Below are 23,990 nucleotides of genomic sequence, written 5' to 3' on the forward strand. Positions count from 1 at the left end.
TGTGGGAGCATTCCCGCTGACTTTCGTTAGCACAAGAATGGGCCCCTCTTAAGTGCTACACTTAGTCAACTTCTGGCATTCAGATCACTGGACAACAATTGTGTGTGCAGCTAATCTCTGCTTCAGACCAATTTAGGACTGGATTTACAGGTGCTACTGGTTAAGATTACACTGTATTATCAAAACTATAACAAGTTTGCTACCACCATTACTTGCAGCTCTGAGCCGTTCTTTTAATTCTTCACTTTCATGACTGTTCACACATGAAAAACTAAAAACACAAAATTCCAAACACAGTTTTTATTAAGATTTCAAACAGCTTCCCCACTCCTGAATGTCTTGAAATGTTTTCACTAGACCGTTTAAACAGCTGTTTTTCAGAAGAAACATAAACAAAACAGTCATTGTGATCAATCACAATGTAAAATTACTTTATGCAACTTCAGAGAAGAAAATTATGTAGTTAATATTTGTAAATTTATATTGCGAGACTTCCAGGATAAAAATGTCCAGGGCTAAATTTATGCACAAATACTGCAGGCTACTTGGAAAAATCCTAGAAGTCTGTGCCAGTATACCTCAACTGCTAGTGTGGTAAATGTGACATGTCTTTCACTGTCTTATAGAACAAGTTAGTCCTGGGGTAGGTAAAATACTACCTGTGGGCTGGATACGGCTTGTTAATTGATTTTTTTATCTAGCCTGCAGGCAGACAGGGTGGGTGGTGGCATGATGTGGCAGGCCCCAGGTGAGCTGCGCTTGGACCACCACTTGCTGGCAGACAATGCAGTGGCTCCGTCCTTTGGTGCTGTGGGTCATGCTGGACAAAGCAGCCCTGCCTGCTCAGCAGCATGTGGCACTTGCAGAACCCAGAACCACCGTACTGCCTGCCAGGAAAGGAAGTGTGCGTGTGTGGCCCTCAGCAACTCACTAAAACCCATTAACTGGCCCTCCAGCCCAACTAATTGCCCACCTCTGAGTTAGTCTGAAATCAGACAGAAGGCAAGGCAGAGTGGTACTTTAGAGATTAACTTGTTCAGAGGGGTATTTGGGGCAGGTGGCTGTGGGGAAGCTTTGCTTGTACAGTGCTGTGGCCATACAGCTAGGAGCAGTGGTGGTAAAAGCTGTTGTCTGGCACTAGAGCAGTGGTTCTCAACCTGTTAAGACTTGAGGGCACCCTTGGGAAAATGTCAGCTCTTAGTTTTCATTCATTGTTTACCTAAAGCAGGGGTTTTCAAGTGGGGATAAGTGTACCCCTGGGGGTACTTAGGAAGGCACTGGGGGATACATGGGTGGGCAGGGATGGAGAGCCACCACCCTGCGCCGCCACTTCCCAGGAGCAGGGCTGAGGGAGGGCGGGTGAGGGCAGCAGTGCCCCTCTGCAGGCCTCACAGGCACTGAACGTGGTGGTTGTGGTGGGGGGGGGAAAGCAACTCCCGTGCGGCGGCCACCACTGCTACCCACTGCTGCTGGTTCACATCCAGCCACATGCAACCCCCCACACCCCAGTTTGTGTCTGGCCACTGGGGTACACTTATTAAAAAAGGTTGAAATCCCCTAGCCTAAAGAAAAATAATAGAGCATTTTTCTATTGCAAAGAACTCAGAAGGACCACAACTATGGATTTCTATTTTAAATATTTGGGTTTATCTTGTGCATCATGTGTGTAAACCTAACTGTGTGGCACCCTTGAAAGGATCTCAAGGGACCCTAGTTGAGAATTACAGTAAAAGGTCTGATAACAAGCGGTAAGCGGATCTAGACAGGTTACAGGGGTGGGCCGAAGAGAACAGGATGGGGTTCAGCACTGACAAGCGCAGGGTAATGCACCTGGGGAGGAAGAACCAGTGGCACACCTACAGGCTGGGGAACTCCCTTCTTGCCAGTGTTGAATCAGAAAAGGATCTTGGAGTCATCGTTGATGCCACAATGAACATGGGCCGACAGTGTGGGGATGTGGTCAGGAAGGCCAACCGCACCTTGTCATGCATCCACAGATGTATCTCGAGCAAGTCCAAGGAGGTGATCCTCCCCCTCTATGTGACACTGGTCAGGCCGCAGCTGGAGTACTGCCTCCAGTTCTGGGCGCTGCACTTCAGGAGGGATGTGGCCAATATGGAGAGGGTCCAATGGAGGGCCACCCGCATGATCAGGGGTCAGCAGGGCAGGCCCTACGAGGAGAGGCTGAGGGACCTGAACCTGTTCAGCCTCCAAAAGAGAAGGCTGAGAGGGGATCTAGTGGCAGTCTACAAACTAGTCAAGGGGGACCAGCAGGCAGTGGGAGAGTCACTGTTCCCCCGAGCACTCCCAGGAGTTACAAGGAACAACAGACACAAGCTAGCGGAGGGTAGTTTCAGGCTAGACATTAGGAGGCGCTATTTCACAGGGCAGCTAGGACCTGGAACCAACTTCCAAGGGGAGTGGTGCTGGCTCCTATCCTGGGGGTCTTTAAAAGGATGCTGGAGGAACATCTGGCCAGGGTCGTTTGACCCCAGTACTCTTTCCTGCCACAGCAGGGGGTCGGACTAGATGATCTCAGGTCCCTTCCGACCCTACCAACTACCAACTATGAAAATATTTAAGAAAAAAGTTACTCAAAATTACTCCAAGTAGCACATTATTTTAAAAGTACGCTAATTCCTGGCTACAAGTCAAGGCATTAACAAAGGAGGAGTTTGAGTCAATTTAATATGGATTTGTCCTAAAGAAACTAGAAATCTCTATAACAGCTTCCCCCAACCAATATTAAAATCTGATCATATGCATAACTGGCTCAACAAGGACTGAAAGATCATTGATTTGCAAATGATCCCCCTCTTTTATGTATGAAAACCAGAGCATTAAGAGGATATCAAGAGAAGAATTTAGGGAACTTCACATCTGAAAATCTTTAGTCATGCAGCTATATCATGAAATGCCTTAAACAAAATAAAGGCTTACCAAGCAAATTATTCAGATAAATATATTTCCCAGGAAAGTTTTCAGTTTCTACTAAAGTCTGCTCCTATCTGGAGATTATGAATATTCAACAGGGGGAAGTATAATTTAATTTCTAAACTTCTGTTTTCTGATTAAGTCCTGGGCTACCAGAGGCCTCTTATTACATGAAAATGAGAGCTGTCAAGGAAAGAAGGAAGGAAACTGAGAAAAGGGGTAGAGGTTCTTGGTATCACAGTACCTAACAGAAGTTTGAAAATGGGTACCCCAAAAATTCAAAAATCAAAAGGCAAATTAAAAGAACCTAATTTTTTAAAATTCTTGTGATATTTAAGCCAATTTTGAATGCTTCGGAATGGGAGTATTGATTTACCAGCACAAACAATTCCCCGTATTATGTTTTTTTTAACCTCACAACACACTTGCAGATAGCAGATATAATGAATGCTACTTAAATCAGTCAATAAACTGACATTCAAACTCAGTGAGATTCTTAACACTAGGACCTTCTCAGTTCAAAAACTCTAATAGCAGGTTTCATGTTACAATATTTTTCAAAAATATTAACACCCTTTCCAAGTGAACCTAATCTATATTATTAAGTGAATAAGTAAGCACTTTAATTTTTGGCCCAAGTATAGATGAAATGACTAAATCTAAAATAAGCCTATATTAGGTTAATTACAGATCAGAAAATTATATTTAAAATAGAAATGTCAAGTCCTTTATGTCTGAAATGGATTAAATTGTACTTTTAAAGTAGAGCATTCAAGTAAAGAAATAATTTTTGTACTGATAATACTTATTTCATAATTAATGTCCTCATCTTCCCTTATGCTAGACATACTCAATATTAAAAAGCAGACATTTGTTTATTTTAGAAAGAAACCAGTGTTTTTTGAAAATACACTATGTGGTATGATGTCTGTTCAATTATTCACTATAAAGAATAACACATATGCAACTTGGAACTGTGTATACGCTGACATGCTCTTATGGCTCCCATTAATTTTTCCTTTCCCTTGATCCCCCATTCTGTCCAGCCCATCTCTGCCATCAATCTCCCCTCTAAAGGTCACAACAGATGTTGCATAGGCTTCATAGATGAAAATATATGTCAAATGCCTTGACTGCAAGAGAAAGGGTTAAGAGTGTTGCATTCCTAATCAATCTACAATTTTAAATCCTTCCTTGGCTGCTTTGGCCTCCGCTCACAGCAGATAGCCAACTGGAGTGTGACGCATCATATACTTGAGTAAAACAACTGTCCTAAACTATTTTTTTCCCTTCTACCTCTCACAGATTTGATACCACATGCTACAGATCTGTATCACTTTCTTGCCAGGAAGCAAAATGTTACCTGCGCATATCATATAAAAATATAGAATATAGCATATAAAAATGCCTCATGAACAGGAACATGAGGGATCCTTTAAACAAAAAGAATCGTTAGAGTCATTAATTTAGGCAAGCTGAACTGGTCTGAAACTCAGTCTATGAAGAGTGGAGAGAAACCATCTTTACACATTTCCTGTTATATTCAGCAGCATAATTATTAGACTTTGCTTACCTTCCTCTATAAATCCTGCGAGAGGCAAGGATTTTTTAGGGTGATATCTTTTATTGGATCAACTATGTAGTTGAGATGAAACTAGACAAGCTTTCAAATCAGGACATTCTTCTTCAGATTTGACCTGAGCTTGTCTAACTTCATCCCAATTACATAGTTGGTCCAGTAAAAGATATCACCCTAAGAAATCCCTGCTTTGCACAATTTCTAGACTATGATGGCTACAACATCACTCTTACACGCTTATGGCTTCTATACTCTACAGAACACACTCCAAACCAGGTGGAGGGCGGGGGTGCCAATGCTGGCTACAACATCACTCTTACACTTATAGCCTTTAGTCACAGGTCTTCAGATGTGAAGTTCCCCAATCCAAGGGATTCACATCTAAAGTTACAAAGCACAAGCATTGTCAACAGCCTCTGCTTTCCATGAAAAATCCTTCCTTAAGGACTACCTTAAATCAGTATAAGACAAAAGTTAAATATAGGTTTAAGTGCTTTTCTGCAAAGCCATATGTAACCTGGGCCAGATTAACACATAGACAAACTAGGCACATGTCTAGGGCCCTAAGTGAAGATGCAGCCCAGTTGTGCTTATTTTACAATATTATAATTATTGAGTGAAAAAGTAGGGGCCCACAAATTTGTTTGCCTAGGCCCACTAAAGGATTAATCTGGCCCTGTATGTAATGTGTGTACAGTTTTAATAGCCATTTTAAAATAAATTTGGTTAAAGGATCTTACTATGCATATTTTAGGTTTGTTCTCAGTATAAATTATACCTCAAACTAGTTTCTGAATTTATGCTAAACCTCACTGACAAGGGTATACTTCTTACCTGGTCATAGTAGGTAAGAAGAATATATAAGAATATCACATATATTTCTTTGTGGTAATTATCCACATACATATTCTCACTGTTGGGCAACTCCAAAGCAGCACCCACATATATGGAGGTGAGTCTCAAGTCCCCTTAGGCCAGGGCTGTTAAACTCCTCTGGCCACATCAGGCCAGAAATTTGCCAGTGGAAGCATTATTTGCAGTGACTTCAAGAGCCACAGCAGCCGCCTCTCCTCTTGCCACCAAATTTCCACTTCTGCAGGACAAATAGCACAGTATTTTCAAAATTAATACTATCATTTAGACGCACCAAAATTAAACAGGTGAGGAAATGCTATGATCCCTCAGTTGAGGAGTTTTCCCTGATTCGATGCACAGGCCTCTCTCCATTTTGCATCTTCAAATATCGCTGTAGGCCCAAAGCTTAGGGAGAGTAATATTACTTTGAATCTCGCCTCAAGTAAAAATGAATTATGCTTTTCAGAAGGTGTTTATCTTAAGCAAAGTTTCTACTTTTATCAGCAAGAGCTAATAAACTCAGCTTTTCTCAACACTATTTAACAACATAATTGCTTACTTAGTACTAACTTAATGAAAGCAAAAGGAGCTGTGGCTCTTTAAAATATTAGACAATATTTACCAAATCTGGCCAGTAGATATATGTATGAGCATATGATGCCTCTGGCTTTGGGATAGGCAATGTTTGTTGAAAATATTGTTTTAGTAAGACAACAGCAGCTTCTTATCATTTGAATGCAGACATCTCTGGGGCCCAGAACAGTTAGTCAAATGTCATCCGTGGTCTAATTACAAGTACACCACGGTTACTTACCAGTAACTAGAGTTCTTCAAGGTGTACTGTCCTTATACAAATTCTCACTTGTGGGTGTGCCTTACACCCTGAGCTCTACTGCAGTGTCTATTTTCTGCTCCTCCATATCCTCTTAACAGCAGAGTCCTGTACCAAGCTGGCTCTGAGGAAGAGGAGGAGGAGAAAGGAATTTGAATGTGCATAGGAGTAAGAACTCTAGGTACTCAAAGAACTCCAGTTATTGATAAGTAGTTTCTTTTTTTTCTTTTTGGCAATTATCCACACACATATTCTCACTGTTGGGCGACTCCAAAGCAGTACCCACATATACGGAGGTGAGTCTCACGTCCCCTTAGGCCAGGGCTGTTAAACTCCTCTGGCCACATCAGGCCAGAAATTTGCCAGTGGAAGCATTATTTGTAGTGACTTCAAGAGCCACAGCAGCCACTTCTCCTCTTGCCACCAAATTTCCAATTCTGCAGGACAAATAACACGGCTCAGCCTGAGGGGCTCCCTACAGGCCCAGAAATTTGGCAGCAGAATGATCGGTGGCAGTTTTTGGATCCAATTTTTGGCCCTGTGAGGAGCCCCACAAGCCAGAAAACAGCTCTTTTGGCTGGAATGGCCTAGATACTGCCCTTTGCAAAAAGTGACTGAAGGACAACTCTGCCATTTGACATCCCCCTGCCAACAGGCTTCCATTCTGACATGTTTGGTGACAGTGCAGAAAGACCTCTAGGAGACTGCTTGGGACATGTCACTTGCAGGAACATCACACAGGGATGCTGGGCTCTCGCATATTCCATTCACTAACCACACAGGGCTCATTGCTCTAAGATAGGATGGGCTCTTGCAGGACGAAAAGGGATCTTGTGGTTTTGTAGTTGCAGGTGGGCAACAAACAGTTTGCATTTTTGGAGTGCATCATCAAACATTTGTTTAGGGGTGGATTATCTATGCCAGAAATGGCCAACCTACAGGCCACAGTACAGGGGGCAGGAAACACGGGGGCAGAAAAAACAAGGAGCAGAAAGCAGAGCAGTAGATCAGACAGGGGAAGAAGATTGTAATGGCACTCAGGGAGGGCATGGGGCTAATTTATGACATGCCTGCCCACTAACTTATGGGCTAAAGAGTGACTGACATATGGCTGGGGGGGTGCCAGTGGAACTGCTGCACCACGTAAACAGTTCCATTGGTAAAAAGAAGTCTGCAATGGTGTTGCAGAAGCAATAAGTGCTGATACAATCTTTTGCAACACGTATGAATGGTACTTGAACTTTCACCAGTTCTGCTATCTTTTCATAGACCCAGAAATTCTAATGAACCAGGAGGGCCTGATACTTAACAATTCTGAATTGGAGGCTTGTGGAGAAAATGATCCTTTTACCAAACTGGTCCAGTCTCCCAGGGTGTGGACAATATAACATCTAAAACATTTCCAACTGCAGTAGGCTTACAATATTTAAAAAACTATAGCATTTCAGCTGCCAGATAGATATACAGTTCCCTGATACACCGCCTGGGTGGTGCACTTCAAAATCATTCAGTGGCTTCATACAGCAGCATGTTCCCCAGCCAAAAGGCATGCCAGATCTGGAGAGGGGAGGAGGGAATGATGGTTATGGTGAGTACGTATGTGCTCAGTTATCTCTGGGGGAAACTATTTTTTTATCTTCTCTCCTGGCACTGGAGTTGCAAAGATGTAGAGGTTTGCCATGTTGTGTTAGCTGGATCCATAATTGCCTCTATGGGTAAGGCCATCCTTGCAGATCCCGGTAATGGTAACACAAGTCTACTAAGGAGTGTGACTCACCACTTCTTCTTCAGGGACTTCTCTGGGGAAATCCTTAAAAAGGTGGCATCTCTTGAAATCAGTTCAATGAATCATCCAGTACATCTGGTCAGGGTATTAATTGACTTGAGGTGGTACCTGGAGAGAAAGGCTTTTATTTCTAGTCCAGAGACTGAACAGTCATAATGCCTGAGGGGGAACAGATTATGGAAGTATCTGATACCAGTCTGGTCACGGCGGTTTCAACAGTGGGTATCTCAGACAATTCTGCCAAAAGATTGGATGGATTGCCCCGCTGGCCCTAAAGTCAACATTGAGTATAGTAGCATAGGGTGTAGTGATGATCTGAAGACTGGAAAAAACTTGACCTGCACTCTGAACAAAAGGGCTCTTCCAAAGCTCAAGAGGCAATCTGTGCTGAGGAGAGCAGGAAGACCATGTCACATGACAGCACCAGGTCTGGGGACTGTGCTACTCAAATATGTTGCCAGGGGGTATGAGGCTCCTAGGAGTCTGCAAAGGCTATCAGTGCCAGGTACAGTCTGCCTTAGCATCATGAGGAGAAAGATATTGTCCACTCAACTGCTAGCATCATCTGTGTGTAAGTGCACTCGAGGACTGCCAGTGTCTTTGGTGAGAGTGCTAGACCCTTGTCCATCAGGGAAACTGAGGAGTCTCGTCTCAGTGAATCCTGAGTGGGACTGGTTTCTTGGTCATTTATACCCTGATCCACAGACGTTGTGCTCAGTGGCACCAACGTGTCCATCTCTAAGCCTGTCCAAGCTTCTGCAGGCATCCTTCGTACCGAGAAATTCTGAAGGCAGAAAATAGTAGTGGGTTTGGACTTCCCAGGTCTTCAGGAGCCTTGTCCATCCCATCTGGGTCAAGGGGTCTCATCTCCCTCATGGAGGCACTTTGCAAATAGTCATGACTACGTAATGAAGGACAAAGGCTTCCCCCATCTGCCTTAGGTTGGAGACCTAGATCTCGGTAAGGAGCAGGCAAGGGTATAAATTCTGACAGTGTTAGTCTAGTAGGCGTAATCATGCGAGGTGTGGTGATAAGCAGCCCTGAACTGCAGACTGGATGTAGAGCCAAAGAACTCATCTATTCTGTTTCTGCCTTAAACAGGAAGATATGGCTGTCCCTGAGGAAGATGAATATCACATACAGCTGTCAGAAACGTGAATCAGACCATCACATGAAGGGCAAGCCAGAGGCCCAGAAAAGAACAATGGCCAAAAAAAGTGAATGTCCTCTGACTCCACTGAAGGAGTACAATAAAGAGACAAAGGCAATAAAAGGCTAAGTCAAACAAACCAACTGATTTTCTTGATAAAGCTATAAAATTCTGGTGCTTCATGGGTTTGTCACAAAAGAAGGGAGAGATCTGCAGGAGGTAAAGATAACAAGCAATAGCTGAGAGCTGCAGGCTACCCCAAAGTAAAAAAAAGAACTTGTAAAACAGACTTCCTAGAATGGCAAAGGTGGTTAGAAACTGTAATAAACAAACAAATTAATTAATAAAAACAAGAAGGAAGAATTGGTATTGCAAGCCACTAGGACAGACAAGCAGGCAACTCTGTCTCTAGTCAAGTGTTTAGAGGGAACCAAGGAGTGGAACGTGCTTATCCCCTTAGCAAAGAGGTACTCATAGGAACTAGAGAATATTCTATGGCTAATAATATGGAAGAGAGTCTCCAATTAAAGCTTATTGGTTGTTAGACCTACCTACAAGTGAGAGTGTGCATGTGCATAATTACCCAAAGGAGATATTTTTAAATAGTAAAATATAGATACGTGTGTAGAAATAAACTATGTATTCTATGTACTGGTTCCTGAAATAACTGCTTGAGTACTTTTCAGGAGAGACATTATAAAAAGGAGTGATACTGTCAGCCACATCCTGTCTTAATTCACCTTTTGGAAGGGATACGTTTTGGTGATAAAAAAAAGAAAAATCTTTTTTTCCACCCAATATCATGCTGTATACCTGACATGTTCCATCTCTCCATGATTCTTTTCAGTGGTTATCTAACAATAGTTTGCATTACATTAAGAACAATCAACAATTTTGGGATCAAGGGTTTTAAACAAATGCACAGTAATAATTTCAGTTTTATCCAATTTGAAACACTGATTATCCCATTTCTTCCTACTGTGCATCTGTATATATGATTTTAAATGAAAGAGTAACAACAGTTTGTCAAAAATATAGTTAGATATATTTACAAAATATATTTTAAAATATGGCTTGTTTTGAAATGTATTTTTCTGAGGATTGTAACCCCAAAACAACCTGTTTTCATTTTTTCAGAATATTAAATTAAATCTCTGCTCTATTGCCATCTACTGGCTCTCAAGTAACACAAGTCTCTTCTCTATTCATTTTGGCTGCTGACAGACGTTTGGGGGAAAAAATAAAACAGTGCTTTAGTTTCAGCTTGATGCACCCCCATACCAAGTACGGTGTACACCCAGAAGAGAAACCGTGTTAGTTTGACCCAGCTCAACCAGCGCCTGTATAGATCATGCACTTCAACAGGGCTTTTTGGCACTTTTATCTAATAGCTGATTGAAAGCACCAAAAAGCCCCACTGAAGCATGTGATATATGCAGATACTGAGGAGATGGGTCAAACTGGCATAGTTCCTCTTCTGGTAAAGTGCTATTTTGAGGGGGTTTTCCCCACATCTGTCAGTGCCCTTACAGATCAATTTGAGGTGGGTTTTTCAAGCAACTCGAAAGAAATCTCGTAACTGTTGGACTAAAATAGGGATTAGTGTGTTGTATATATTCTATTAGTGACCTCCAAATTCATGTAGAAAAAAAGAAACATGAATGTTCTTAGAATTTCAAATGTATCCCATGGCAACTAGTATGAGATTGACTTCCTACGGCACTATGTAAATCAGATCAAACTTCTCTCCAAAGCAGCTGCATGTTTTCAGCTCTGGAACAGACAGTACCTTTGCTTCTAGGTAAGGCATGAAATCTTCATTACATGCTATACATAGCATAGCAAATGTGGAACCGTGCCAGTTGGCCCAAAGCTAGGATACATCCAATATTAATTAGTAGATTGGGGAAGAAAGTTGGGACAGTGTGAGACTGATAAGAGCACAAAGTAGCACATAGAAGGAAGAAAAAAAGTTTGATGGAAAGGTGGCTTTCTTTAGTTTAGGGTAAAAAAACAAAGGCCATATTTATTTTACCTCAGTGAGACTGAATTAAAAATTATCATTCTTGGGCTTGAAAAAAAATTAGCACCTGCAGGTAGCACTGTTTGAAGCCTATACTTGTGGACAGGACAACCCACAGTTTATTATGTTGCAACTCATTGGTTTCCCACTAAAACTGTCCATTTGTTTCAATGTACAATGTACTCAACTATCCTCTGAAAGTTTTTATAATTCAAACCTATAGCCCACTTAAAAAGTATCAGGTAATTTCCAATGGGGGGAGAGGAGGTAGAGAGAAAGTCATTTAATACATGTAAATGCTTTTCTATCTTTGAAGTGCTTCAAAGACTATCATGTTTTCCCCATTTGATATTCTCAGTTTACAGATGAAGTAACTGAGTTATTAGTTAAGTGACCCGACCAGGACTACGTTACATCAATGGCAGTTCCATGATTAGAATTAACAAATTTCTTGGTCCTATTCTTGGGCTATAATCAGTATATACTGATATTTCAAAAGCAAAAAGACTTTTAAAGACTACTGAACAACTTACATTGTCACTTTACAGACCTATTTGTAAAACTGAAACACTTAAAGACAGGAAAACATAAAACTTACCTTGTCCATACATAGAATACGATACACATATTATGACTAAGTATAAAGAATGTGTATCTCATTACAAAATAGCCAAAATATATAATTTGATTTCAATAGTAGGCTTAGCTTTCATACTTACAAAATCCATGTACTTGAGAAAAGATATAAAGGGTATTACAAATGCCTACATAGACAACCTACTAAATAAACACATCATTTCTTCATCTTCATTAAAAATTCTGATCCCAAATAAATATGATTGTATCTATTATTTCAATATAAAAAAACGAAATAATAATCATATTACTACTACTAATTCATTGTTGAATGAGTGAATAATATTTCCCACTTAAAAGAAACCAGTCACAGAGGGGTTTCCTCCAACAAAAGGGGAGGAGCTCAAGTCACTGCAAAACAGGCTCTAGATGCAGCTTAAATTCTCCAACCCACAAAAAATTACAAGGATTGGCAACACAGATGTTCCATTTGGGATTTCCTATAAGTCATGTATACAGATTTTCAGTAAACAAAAAAGTAACATGGCTACACTTTTGCTCTAAGAGTAAAGACAACTTAATCTCTCAGACACTGCACTATGCCCATCTACAGATTTACAACCTAGTTAAAATGGATGCGACTTGCAGTTGTAAACATCTTAATGGAGTCCAAAGCCTTTTTGGGGGGGGACATTGGGGGGAAAAGAGTAGCAATAGGGACTGATGAGTAAAAACAGTCATGGTAAAGTATGTGAATTTAGTCCCTGGGCTGAGTTGTTATACAAATCAATAGTCCAGTCTTACCTTGAACTATATTATTCAAGACCAAAAGAATAAGACACAGAATATACAAAAGGAGATGAAATAATGAACAGTTAAAAGTCAGTTGATTATTCCTATTAAAATTAAAATGAGAGATATTAGAAATGTACAAACTTAACCCCGCTGCACAAAAGGGCCCTGATCCTTAGACCTACTGTAAAGCAAACTCAGGCTACTTGTGGAACTCAAGGCTACAAATTTAGCAGCTCCTGAATGGCATGGGATCAGAAAGTAGATTAATATCTACATCAAAACCAAACCAGATTAATAGTTACATCAAAAGTAAGAATTCCATTTTTTTTTTTTTTGTTAGCTAGGATTAATTTGTATGAGCCGTCAAGCTTAAACTGGCACACACGCTTCATGAAAATGTTTTCACTGTAATTATTTTGTTAGAAATAAGTCTATCTTTCCTGAAATGAACATTATGCATCTTTGATTCAGTTAGTCTATAAAGTATATCTCTACCCTGCCTTTCCTGAAATGGCTATACTTGTAGAATCCCAATTATACACAGTTATTTATACCCATATAGAGAGTATAAGTCCCTGCCCTCCTTGCAAGTACCCTAGGTAAGAAGGACATTTTTAAAGAGATTACTCCCAACTGCATATTACATTTTCTGGCATCTTTTTCTGAAGCGCTTAATGCATGGTATTGTTGAAAATGGCATACCAAATCAGATACTTTTTTGCTTTCAGGTTTAATGGAAAAACCTCATGACCTAATAGAGGTCATCATAATATTCTACTGATTTTTCCCTCTGAACAACTGCATTTCTTTTAACCTCTGACATATCTTATACCTTCAAAATTATTCTTTGAACCTAATTCTCTATCATCTTCCCATTTAAATATCTTAAATGGATTATGTACTTTGAAAGGTTTATATATTTCCAAATCAATAAGTGCCAAAAGTTGTTCTCATCTTTCTCCCCCAACTCCACATGCCCTTGAGAGAGAGGATTTTATTTTTTCTCTACCAGGCTGCACTGGTAAATGTATGTTAAGAGGAAAGGGAAGTGAGGTTTTTCACACATTTACTTAGCATTTATTAGCCTAATCAATACCACTATCACAGGTTTAAAAAAAAGTACACGTATTCAAGCATGCTTCAAGCCCATACCTCCTGAAATGTAAGTAAAGTGATTAATATATAGTGAGTATTGGAATATCAAAAAAACCCCTAAACTGCTTTCATTTTAGTTTGACTGTATTCTCTCTAGTATCACTCCATTTTTCCTTTCTCCCCCTGCCTCCTCTACAACATTTTTCCTCTTCCTGTGTTGCTTGCTTCTCTCTCTTCTCTGTCCAACACTGCCTCTTAAAATTTCTCTCTCTGCTTTTTTAACTTTTCTATCTCTGTATATCACACTTCTCTTTTCTATCTTGTACATAAAGCCTTCTTTTTATTCTGTGCCCATGCTCTTATATGCACACATAGAGACTGCATTCCCTTGCTTAATCTAATATACAAGCATTGGCATTTTGATAGATTCCTAAGAGCCAGACAACTGAACAAACTAGTCAAAAAAAAATCAGAGGAGGGAGGGACTCCCACTGTCCAGGGGCTGAAGAAAAGCAGGGAGATACAAGATTAATATATGGATACCATCTCTAGATCTTTTAAAATGAGTCCCTCACCAAGATTTGTCTAATAAATTTAAGTATTCCCTCCTCTGCTTCCAAAAAACCCTTGGTCCTGGAAATAAAAATAAGCACACTCCTTCCCTCTGTATCCCTTGTGTGGACAAATAGTAAGGGTTCTCTACTTCTCTAGCATTTAGTGCAGTCTCATGGCTGCAATGATTAAAGTATGTCCCCTGTTATACTGTTATTTCAGTCTTTTAAATACCAAATGGAGTATTTACACTCTTACAGCTTTCCTCCAGCCTCCAATTATGAAGTCTTGTCGTCTTAATGGATAACTCCAATGTGTCTCCTTAGTACTCAATGCTTCCTAACTAGCAACATAATTAAATGGATCTGATTCTTGCCAGCTTCACTGCTGACCATAAGACCCCCTAGTTTGACTTCTGCAAATTAACAAAAGTCCAAACAGGTGGAGAGGAATGAAGACATCTACTTGCAGTCTCAGCAAAATGTGGTGACAATGCAGTGACTTCTATTCAGTTAACGACTGAACATTATTTTTCCACCACAAACATTAGGGACTTATTTCCTATTAAAAGAAAGCTTCAGATCCTTAGATCTATTGTACCCACATACCATTGTACTACCACAGTTAAAACTGGGCTGATACTTTCATCTGAAACAGAGCTTCAGTCACTTCATTATCTCTCTTTGAGAAAGCACAGCCATTCTGGCAGAAAAATTGTGTGTGGGGGGGGGGGGGGTTGTTTAAGTACCGTACAAGTAAATATATTAAACAGTTTGTAAATCAACATTAATGAAGATGTTAACTAACATAGTAGCATTCTCTAACAAAAACAAATAGTTACCTTATACATAAACTACACTGGACTTATTACATGTAAACAATTCTGTATTTGCTACATTTGTAGTACTTGGTTTAGGGATACAATTTTACTGAGGTGGTCAACCCCTAGCACAAATGCCATAAGTGGCATGGGCAGCCTCTGTATATGGCAAGGGGCAACAGGGGAGGGAGCAGAAAGCAGTGAAAGGGGCTAGGAATAGCACCCAGGGAGGGTGCAAGCTTAAGTTACGGAGCTCATGCCAAAAAGACTGGCCCTCACTGAATTATACTATACATAAAATGGTTTACTCTTGTTTTGCTGATATAAACTCAAACTAAACTACCAAATTTGCTCAAATATAAGATTAGATTAATTAGATTCTATATACAGACAATTTATAATTTGATATAATTTTCAAGGCATAGAATCTAATTATTGGAGGTTTATCCCCCTCCCACTGCTATAGCAAGGAAAATAAATCTGGGGACTTAGATAATTCCCTTTTCCTCTGCCCCTGCAACCTATTCCCTGCTCCTTATCGTTAGACCCTGCTCTCCCTGAGCACATGGAAGTGAGGAGCAAATCTGAAAAAAAATTACCCTGAAATAAACATGGCTGTAGTAATTTGCATATAATACCTATAAACTTAGTTCATCCAGAATGGATGCATTTTACCTTTTTTTAAAACTGCTGCAATTTTTAGAACAGGTACTCCACAAACACACTTTTAAGCAGCACCTTGGCACCTATTTATATATAAGACAAACTATACATATTAGTCCAAAGCCAAAAGGCTCACGGTTGACAATATATAGTTCATTGGGCTGGGCCCCAGCAGCCGACAGCATTTCAACCATGATGCCCCCACAGCTCAGCACTGCTCAATATGCATGTACTCCAGATACCCGCTACAAAGGATCCACGTGTTAATCAGCCCCCCACTCACGAACTGGAACCAAGTGTTCTTGGCACAAGTCCTGGGATCCTCCAAAAATTTATATACAGATGAGGCGCAAGGCAACTTGGCTGGCCCACCTCATGGAGGGTGGGGCCACACTAATCATATGGGAGAAGCTGAAATGGGGCGACAGAGGGATTCTAGGTTCCCAACACTTTGTTTGCTCAATATGGGCGATGTTTTTTTTATAGACATGCTCAGTACTGGCTGCATTTAATCAACTTCCTAGTTGGTCTCCATTACTGAGCACGTGCTGCTTTTCTTAGCAATTCAAAGAGACACAATGTACTTAATGCAGTTTCCTTGTATGCAAATGTAAGATGAGGCACTTTCTTCAGCATGCTGATTGGGGGAAGGAAGGCATCTTGTTTTGAGTAAATATGGTAATAAATATATTAGTGAAAACTGACTGAATTTTTAAAACCCATTATCAAGATGAGAAAGCAAAATAACACCACAGGGAATTTCAAAAACATCTGCTATCTTACCATGAAATCATTTTAGGTATATACTTCAAATGGATTAAAAATAGTCTGTAAATAATTATAAGGTAAATCTGTGCATCATAAGTGCAATAAGGTGATATTTTAGAGAGAATTATTTTAATCTAAATTATTAAGGGTAAACTGTTGTGACTTTTTAAGTACATGAGCCAAGCCACAGGAGAATGTCACTGTAAACCTTTTGTTCATAAAATGTTATGAATTTAACAGAACTATACATATTCATGATGGCTGTAAGCAATGTAATTAAAATATCTAGACCTGTTTCTGCAAATCACTGGTCTGTAGGTGGACTGTTGCCTCTGGTGCCTCATTAGCTTCAGGTGGACTTCACACTGACAGGCCATAAACTGAAATGTAATCAAACATTTTGTTGTTTGCTTTTCTTTCTTTCAATTTCAACCCTCTATGTCCTCTGCTTGTGAAAGCTTATGCTACAGATCTTTGATTTAGTTGGTCTATGACCCCTGAGAGACATTAAGTCTCTCAGGGGCCATAGTGCATTATGGGATCTAAGTCTCTCAGGGGACATTAAGTGCATTATGGGATCTAATCCAGGATCTCAAAAATTGTGCTTCCTACCATGCCACCCAATTGTGAGATGGAGCATCAAATCCCACTGTGCCACGCTGCTGGTGCAGGGGGAGCCCCATTCTAGGATCCCCTCGCACCAGAAAGTAACAAGCTTGGCTTCCTGTGCCACCATGGCTGGAAGCCTAGATCAGCTGATCAGAGCTCCCAGCTGGGGGAACACATAGTGCACCTCCAGCTGGAAGCCCCAATCAGGACTTCCTAGTCTCTGGATCACACAGAAGTCTTGAAAGGCTCCAGCGTACTCCAGAGACTGGCAGCACCGGCCACACATTCAACTAAAGGCATGACAGGAACCAGCCACAACGTTAGTACCCATATTTTGCGTAGTAACTTCGTAGCTTATCCCTCATTTTACCACACCGTTAATCGAATGAACGTGTGGCCAGGTCACTACTTAACCAGTTAATCATGTCTTAAGCATAACTTCTGTTAGAGGCATACAAATTGCAAATCTACCCTGCCTTCTGCCAGGCTTTCACAACTATCCAGGCTTCTGTGGAGCTCAGTGGAATGCTGTATAAGCCTGAGTGGTCCCTACAAATGTGACCTTAGGTTACAGGACCGAGGCCAAAGTTGTATAGCCACATGTAAAAAAATATCAACTCAGTCAAATTTTGGTCTGGAGCCATTTGATATCGTAAAAGAAAAATCTGAACAAACTTTCTCCCCTCCAACAACAAAAAGACTTCTACATAAAGTAGATGGACATAAACAGGAGATTTTAAGTGAAGAGAAAGATGACAAAAAGAACATAAAGACAGAAGAAAGGAAAAATGAGAAACATACTGGAAACAAAGTCTTACAAAGATAATAAAGAATGGAAAGTAAAAATGGAAAGAATGGAAAATGATAGTAAGTAAAACTTACACCAATGCGCTATATTAGGAATTGAGAGGACAAAACCAAAAACTAAATAAATGGATAAGAGAAAATGCAGTGAAATTTTAAAAAACAGCTTAAGTTCTTGTAAAATTTAAAAGCCTCTCTATTGGAAATGAGAGAAAAACTTTATATACCAGGTAAATTTTTTTAAAGTGGAACATATGAAGCAGAACTTATACAAAAGAGAAAAAAAAATCAAAATACATAAATGAAACACTAATATTAACCTCTACATCGGCCTGTTACTGTTTATTTGCATGTCTGTGCTGCTGTATAATTTGTTTACAGTATCATGGATTACTCTTGGGGAAGGGCCATCATTTATATAAGGCCTTACAGCACTTACGAGCTCACCATGCTGGAGACCTAGAGACATTACACCTCTGTAAACATTTAATAATATTCCAGAGTCATCCTACTTTTGTAGTATTTAGTTTTCCTCCAGTGTTTTCCAACCTCTTTAACAAATATTCATGCCCAGATTTTGTTTTAATCTGATAGTATTCATAAACAGAAAGAACACAATACAAATGTCACTGCCTTGCTTTCCTGGAAAATAAGACTTAAGACTATTTGTTGGACATATGAACACACTTTAATATATATTTTGGTATTTTGATCTAAGACTGTTGTTAAAATTTGACAACTGAATTCTCAGTTATGTAGCCATTAAAAAAAAGAAGCAATAGGGCAAAGATAATCCCAGATAATATCAAACAGAAGAATAAGGTCTGCCCTCCCCATGAAAAAGGTGCAACTTGGGTTTATGTTCTAAGTTGCAACAAGAATATTCAAGAAAAACTAGGAATACTAAGATTAGATTGTACTAATGATGAGGCATTTCCAGGGTACAAACGGCTATCAAAAAAACAAAACAAAACAAATTCTTTAATGAACCATGAAGTGATATTAAGTATTAGCTCTGGAGAAAACTACTTCAAATCTGTCAAGATGGTATAATGGCTGCCTGGACTGGTTTGTAATAAGGAATTAAAGGTAAATAAGAGGAAAAGGAAGCAGTTATCTATAAAGAGGGGTCTAATTCAGGAAGCACTGAAGGGTAGAGAAACATTATATCTTATGCCTTTATAGACTGCAAAACAGAAGACCAGCCTGCTACATAAAGCCAAAAGTATCAGACGCAAAACTAAAAGCCTGCTATAGTGAATGCCAGCTATAATGGAAACCCTGGAATTTTTTGCATACGACTAAGCAGAACATTTAGTTAATGCATTTTAAAAGAAGTCTTACTTTCTAAAATTCATTTATTTTATAGAATTGACATTCACTGTTCAAGAATTCCAATTCACAAAACAGATAACTTTTCAAACTTGAAACCATGTGAATATGAAAAAATGCAATGCAAAACATCCGATTTGCCTTTGAACTATTGACTTTATAAGAAGGTAGCATAATTGCATCCATGAACAGCAAAATGGATACGAAGCTCTTAAAAAGGGTGATATCATGGCATACTATTGGAGGGCAGACTTTGCTTTCTTAAAAATATAAATTAACCACCCACATTTTTTGAACTATAATAATCAACATTATACATAGGAAGGAAAAATAAAATGTAAATCACAATATTTTGGTATTGTTCTGTCAGCCCCTGCCCTACTGCACCGTCCTGCCAGCATGGCTGGGGCTGGTCTCAATGGCAACCACAGGGCCTTGTGCTATCACAGCTATAATGCTATCCAGCTGCTGGCTGGAACTCCCATTTTGCCCATCCCTGTGTTAAAGAGTCTGCATCTAGATCGTTACTTCTTATAACCACAAAATATAAGAAGCTTGTAAGAATACCTAGTTTCAAATGTTCCTGACGAGCCTCACAAGCAGGTAACCAAGCTGAACAATTCAAATTCAAAGAGCAACTGCTTATATATAATAGTTAGCATTTGTCTGCATTTTCAGTTGCCCTCAAACTACCCTCTGCAGGAACCTACTGTTTGTTTTCATCTGTGCATTCTACGAGGGCTATTCAAGTGATTGTTATTCAGTATTTACTTTCAAAGTATAGTTTTTTACTACCATAATGTGGATTTGGGAAATGCTTATTCTGAAGCAGCAAAAGCCCAAGGATAAATCTCAAAATCTGGTCCATTTTTATCCTTCCACCCCTGATAAACCAAAGTTGAGAACCACTGTCCTTGTATTAACATCATTAGAATTAAAGTAGAGCTCCATATTTAACTAAAAAGGAAATTAAATAAAAATGGAAGCAATGAAGCTTTTGTTTATAGTTCAGGTCATATCATTTGTATACTTATTTTCATGGACTACAAAATATCCTTGAAAATAAGTGTGTGTACATACACACACATACAAACTTAGATTGAGAAAGTGCTGTACCATAATGTCAACAATCACTGCTGTAACAATGATAATTTGTGCAAACTATAATCTAGTTGGCAGCTTTCTCTAATCAAAACAATTTATTTATATCCAACACTGAAGAGAAATTCATTATAACAAAAGTGCAACTCCAATAATCATAATACAGACAAATTTCTGCAGGATTAGAGACAATCAGCTGTGCCTTGTGCCTCATAATGCCCCAGGGCAGTGATTATCTATGGAAACCACGGCTTCTGTCAAATGTTATTGCAAGCAATAACTATGTTTATATGCTATCTTCACTTAATAGTTGGCATTTCGGTTCTCAGAGAGCAATTTAGACATCCAACTAAATAGTGAGAACATACACAAAAGTCTAAGAAAATTTAACAAAAAATTCTCAAATTAGTTGTGGTATAAAACTGTGGTCTATTATTCTTGGACTAATTCTCTCCATTCAACTTCTATTTCATAAAAATAAGTGACTTTCCATTACAAGGAGTGTTGTCACATATATTTGTGGCTTGACTATTCTGAGAACAGAATACAGATGACCACACCAAAGAAAATCTTTACATTGTTGCACTGAATTTAGCACCAAGCCTAAAGTTAATTAGCATGAGAATGATATCGCTAAATCCCTTCTACAATAATTGGGAAATGGATGCTGCAGCAACTAGTAGAGCAGTATAATAAGATCATAATTTAATAAAACTGTAGGCACTGCATCTACTAGATAAACTGGATAAATAAATGTGCCAATTCCAATTGAACATAATCCTTTAGTTTGGTCTCTGCTAGTTCTCTAGAGAAAAAAAATAAGTTTCAAAAACAATTTCTTGCTAGAAAACTCACCCTGTTAGACTGTATAAACCATACTGAAGTACCACACTGGATATTAAATAGATTAAAATTTTAAATATTTTTCCAGGAGAAAGACAGAGGGAACAAGGACCGAAGAGTGAAGTATTTCTGAAAGTTATTAAGAAAGGGACAATTAAATAATTTAAATACTTATTGTGATAGAACTCTAAAATATATAGATTTTTAACTGTATTTTTTTGGTAAGGAACAAGAGCAGAATTCATGGTTACCATAGTTACACATACTCTTTGTTGTGTTTCAATGCCACATGATCTGATTCAAAGTAATACACGTCAGGCTCTTCCTCATCATCTTCTGCAGTGTGCAGGTTGGCACTCTCTTTGGCAGATGATATATATCCAGGAACGAGCCTAACCTCAGAAGGTGGCTTACTTAGTCCTTCACTCCCAAAACCTCCAGAGTCACCACCTCTGTCTTTTTCATTCTGTTTAATTTCATCAGAGTTTGTGGGAGATCCATTGATATTATTAATACTTGCAGGTACATTCTTTTCAGTGGGACTAAGATTATTTTCCTCCACCTGCCCATTTTCTCTACAAGGAGAGTTATTTTTAGTGGGGCTACTACGGGGAGCAGCCCTTCGTGGTGAAGTTCTCAATGTGTATCTGTGTTCTTGAAGTTCTGACACTGAAGTCATTTGAGCTGAAACACAGTCTAGCATTGAAGATGGTGGTTCAGGTTCACCTGAGATTGATGTACTATCATGTTCAGCATTCAGGCTGCTACTGGTGTTTTCAGCACATTGTTCCTTTGAGGCACTGCTATCTCCCACCACATCTACTTCCTCCTCAGAATCCCTTAATAAAGATGACTGGATTTCAGAAAAGGACCCTGTAACTGGTTCATCTGCCTGATTTGCATGTTCCTCAGGCAAGCAGTCATTTATTATTTTATGGTCCTCTAACTTTACCTGTTCTTGAGAATTTGTGCAAGGCACATAATGGTCTACAACACTGTCCTCCTTGCTGCTATTAAGCAACAATGAACAATGGGCAAATGAGTTCCCATTTTCTGCTACTGTTTTTTCCTTGGGCGTACAGGAACTAGCATTGTTCTGTTTAGTGCTCCCATCAGACTGACAGTCATCACAGTTTAGAGTACCTGAGTCTCTCTCATCAACTCCATTAACAGCCTGATAGCCCACAATCTCTTCAACTATTGCAGAATTATTAAACCCTTCCGTACAGACATTCACCTTTTTAACTTCCCTTTTGTCACAATCATCCAATAGAAGACATCGACAAGCTCGTTTACTCCCTTGAGAGACTGCATCATTGTCCGATATGGAGCTCTTACGCTCCAATGATTCCTTATCTGTTTTAGTAGACAAGTCTTCTTCTGAACTGTTTGGTGCCTCTGAACGTAAGCAACGTTTAATTCTTTTTAAAACTGGTGATACAGGTTCTGTCTGCCTTTTCTCGCAATTTTCCACAGTTTGTTTTTCAACATTATCCTTCTCTGAAGTAGACAGTCCTCTCTTCCTAGGACTCACCCACAACTCCCGAGCACTTGGCTGTTTCAAGTCAGTAGTTCTTCCACCATTATTTCCCTTCTGAGTTTGCACAGGATCTGGTCTCTTCTTTGGTGATCTTGATCGTACTTGAGGATGGGGAGAAACTTCCTCTGGATGAGCAATACTACGGTTTCTTAAGGTGCGACCACAAAAGTTTTCATCCAAACCATTTAAACCCACTGTTGATCTTGTAACACGAGTAGATCGAGAAGCAGCCATACTATGGCAAGTCCCTAAAGTATGTTCATCATGATCCACATTGGGAAACCTTCAAAAAAATGTAAACAAAACAATGAGAAAAAAGTAACATTCAAAAACATTTGCACCCAAATAATTTTGCTATCATTTTGGAGGATATATCATACACTATAACTAATGTATATGTATTTAAGAACTACATGAATGTTTCTTCCCTCTGTATCAACAAATAAGTAGGTTTAAAGAAAAATGTATATCTATACCACAAAAGGATAGGTTACTTACTATTTCTGTTTATTCTGCCTTTAGTGCAGGTATCTGAACATCACTGAAATTTGAATATCATAACCTAAACACTCCAGTTCTAAAATGCACTATTTTTGCCATGGTACACACAACATGTAAAATCATGATTTTGAACCTTTATTATTAACTGAAAAATATCAAATCTTAACTTTGAGTTTCCACAGTCTCCTTTAACAACATAAGAGACTGCATGTTAAGATGAAAAAAATATTAAAACAGCATCTTATTGAACCTGTAGTTTGAATACATCAAAACAAGTCCCTAAAGAATAATATTTTTCATCTGTATTTCTAATTTAAGATATTACACTTGTCAAATAATAACCACTGTTAATGGTACAAGTAGGCCTCAGTTAAAATCTTAGATTCAAATTTTATTTTAACCTATTCCTATCATGATGGACTATTATCGTTTCCTACCACAAACTTTAGAAAAATTAAAATTAGATGTAGAGTTCAAACCCCTATTATTTGGTTCTCCAGTTTTCATGCATCTCAAACACTAGTTTTGTTTGATTCATCAATAATATTTTATTCTGTGGAAGTTGGATCCCAGATTTATTCTTCTTGCATTCTTCATTCTTTAAAAATCAAGCATGCAACACTGTGCATCATCATTGGGCTCTCCCCAAAATATTGAGGATGATGATCAAAAAATAACTTTTTTAAACTGCATATTTTTTCTATTCTGCTTGTAAGAATTCTTACACATTGCTTTAAGAGGGTTTTTTTGTTTGTTTTGTTTTAAAAAGTAGTAACAGCAGTAGTAGTCGTCAGACTACTGTATTATTAAAAAGTAAGGAATTAAAAAATGG

At 39.0% G+C, this 23,990-nt stretch overlaps 1 protein-coding gene across 5 annotated transcripts in view; it reads right to left on the bottom strand.

The window, feature by feature from the left end:
* ZZZ3 (zinc finger ZZ-type containing 3) overlaps nt 1–23,990 on the bottom strand; it is a 114,399-nt gene that overhangs the window by 28,545 nt on the left and 61,864 nt on the right. For all 5 annotated transcript variants that reach the window (XM_059727964.1, XM_059727966.1, XM_059727965.1 and 2 more), the window contains one exon: nt 21,384–22,940. In XM_059727964.1, the coding sequence (XP_059583947.1) occupies nt 21,384–22,891 (1,508 nt within the window). In that variant the 5' untranslated portion in view covers nt 22,892–22,940. The remainder of the gene's footprint in view (nt 1–21,383; nt 22,941–23,990) is intronic.

This window comes from Alligator mississippiensis, chromosome 5 (assembly GCF_030867095.1).
Source record: "Alligator mississippiensis isolate rAllMis1 chromosome 5, rAllMis1, whole genome shotgun sequence".
NCBI classification, from domain to species: Eukaryota; Metazoa; Chordata; order Crocodylia; family Alligatoridae; genus Alligator; species Alligator mississippiensis.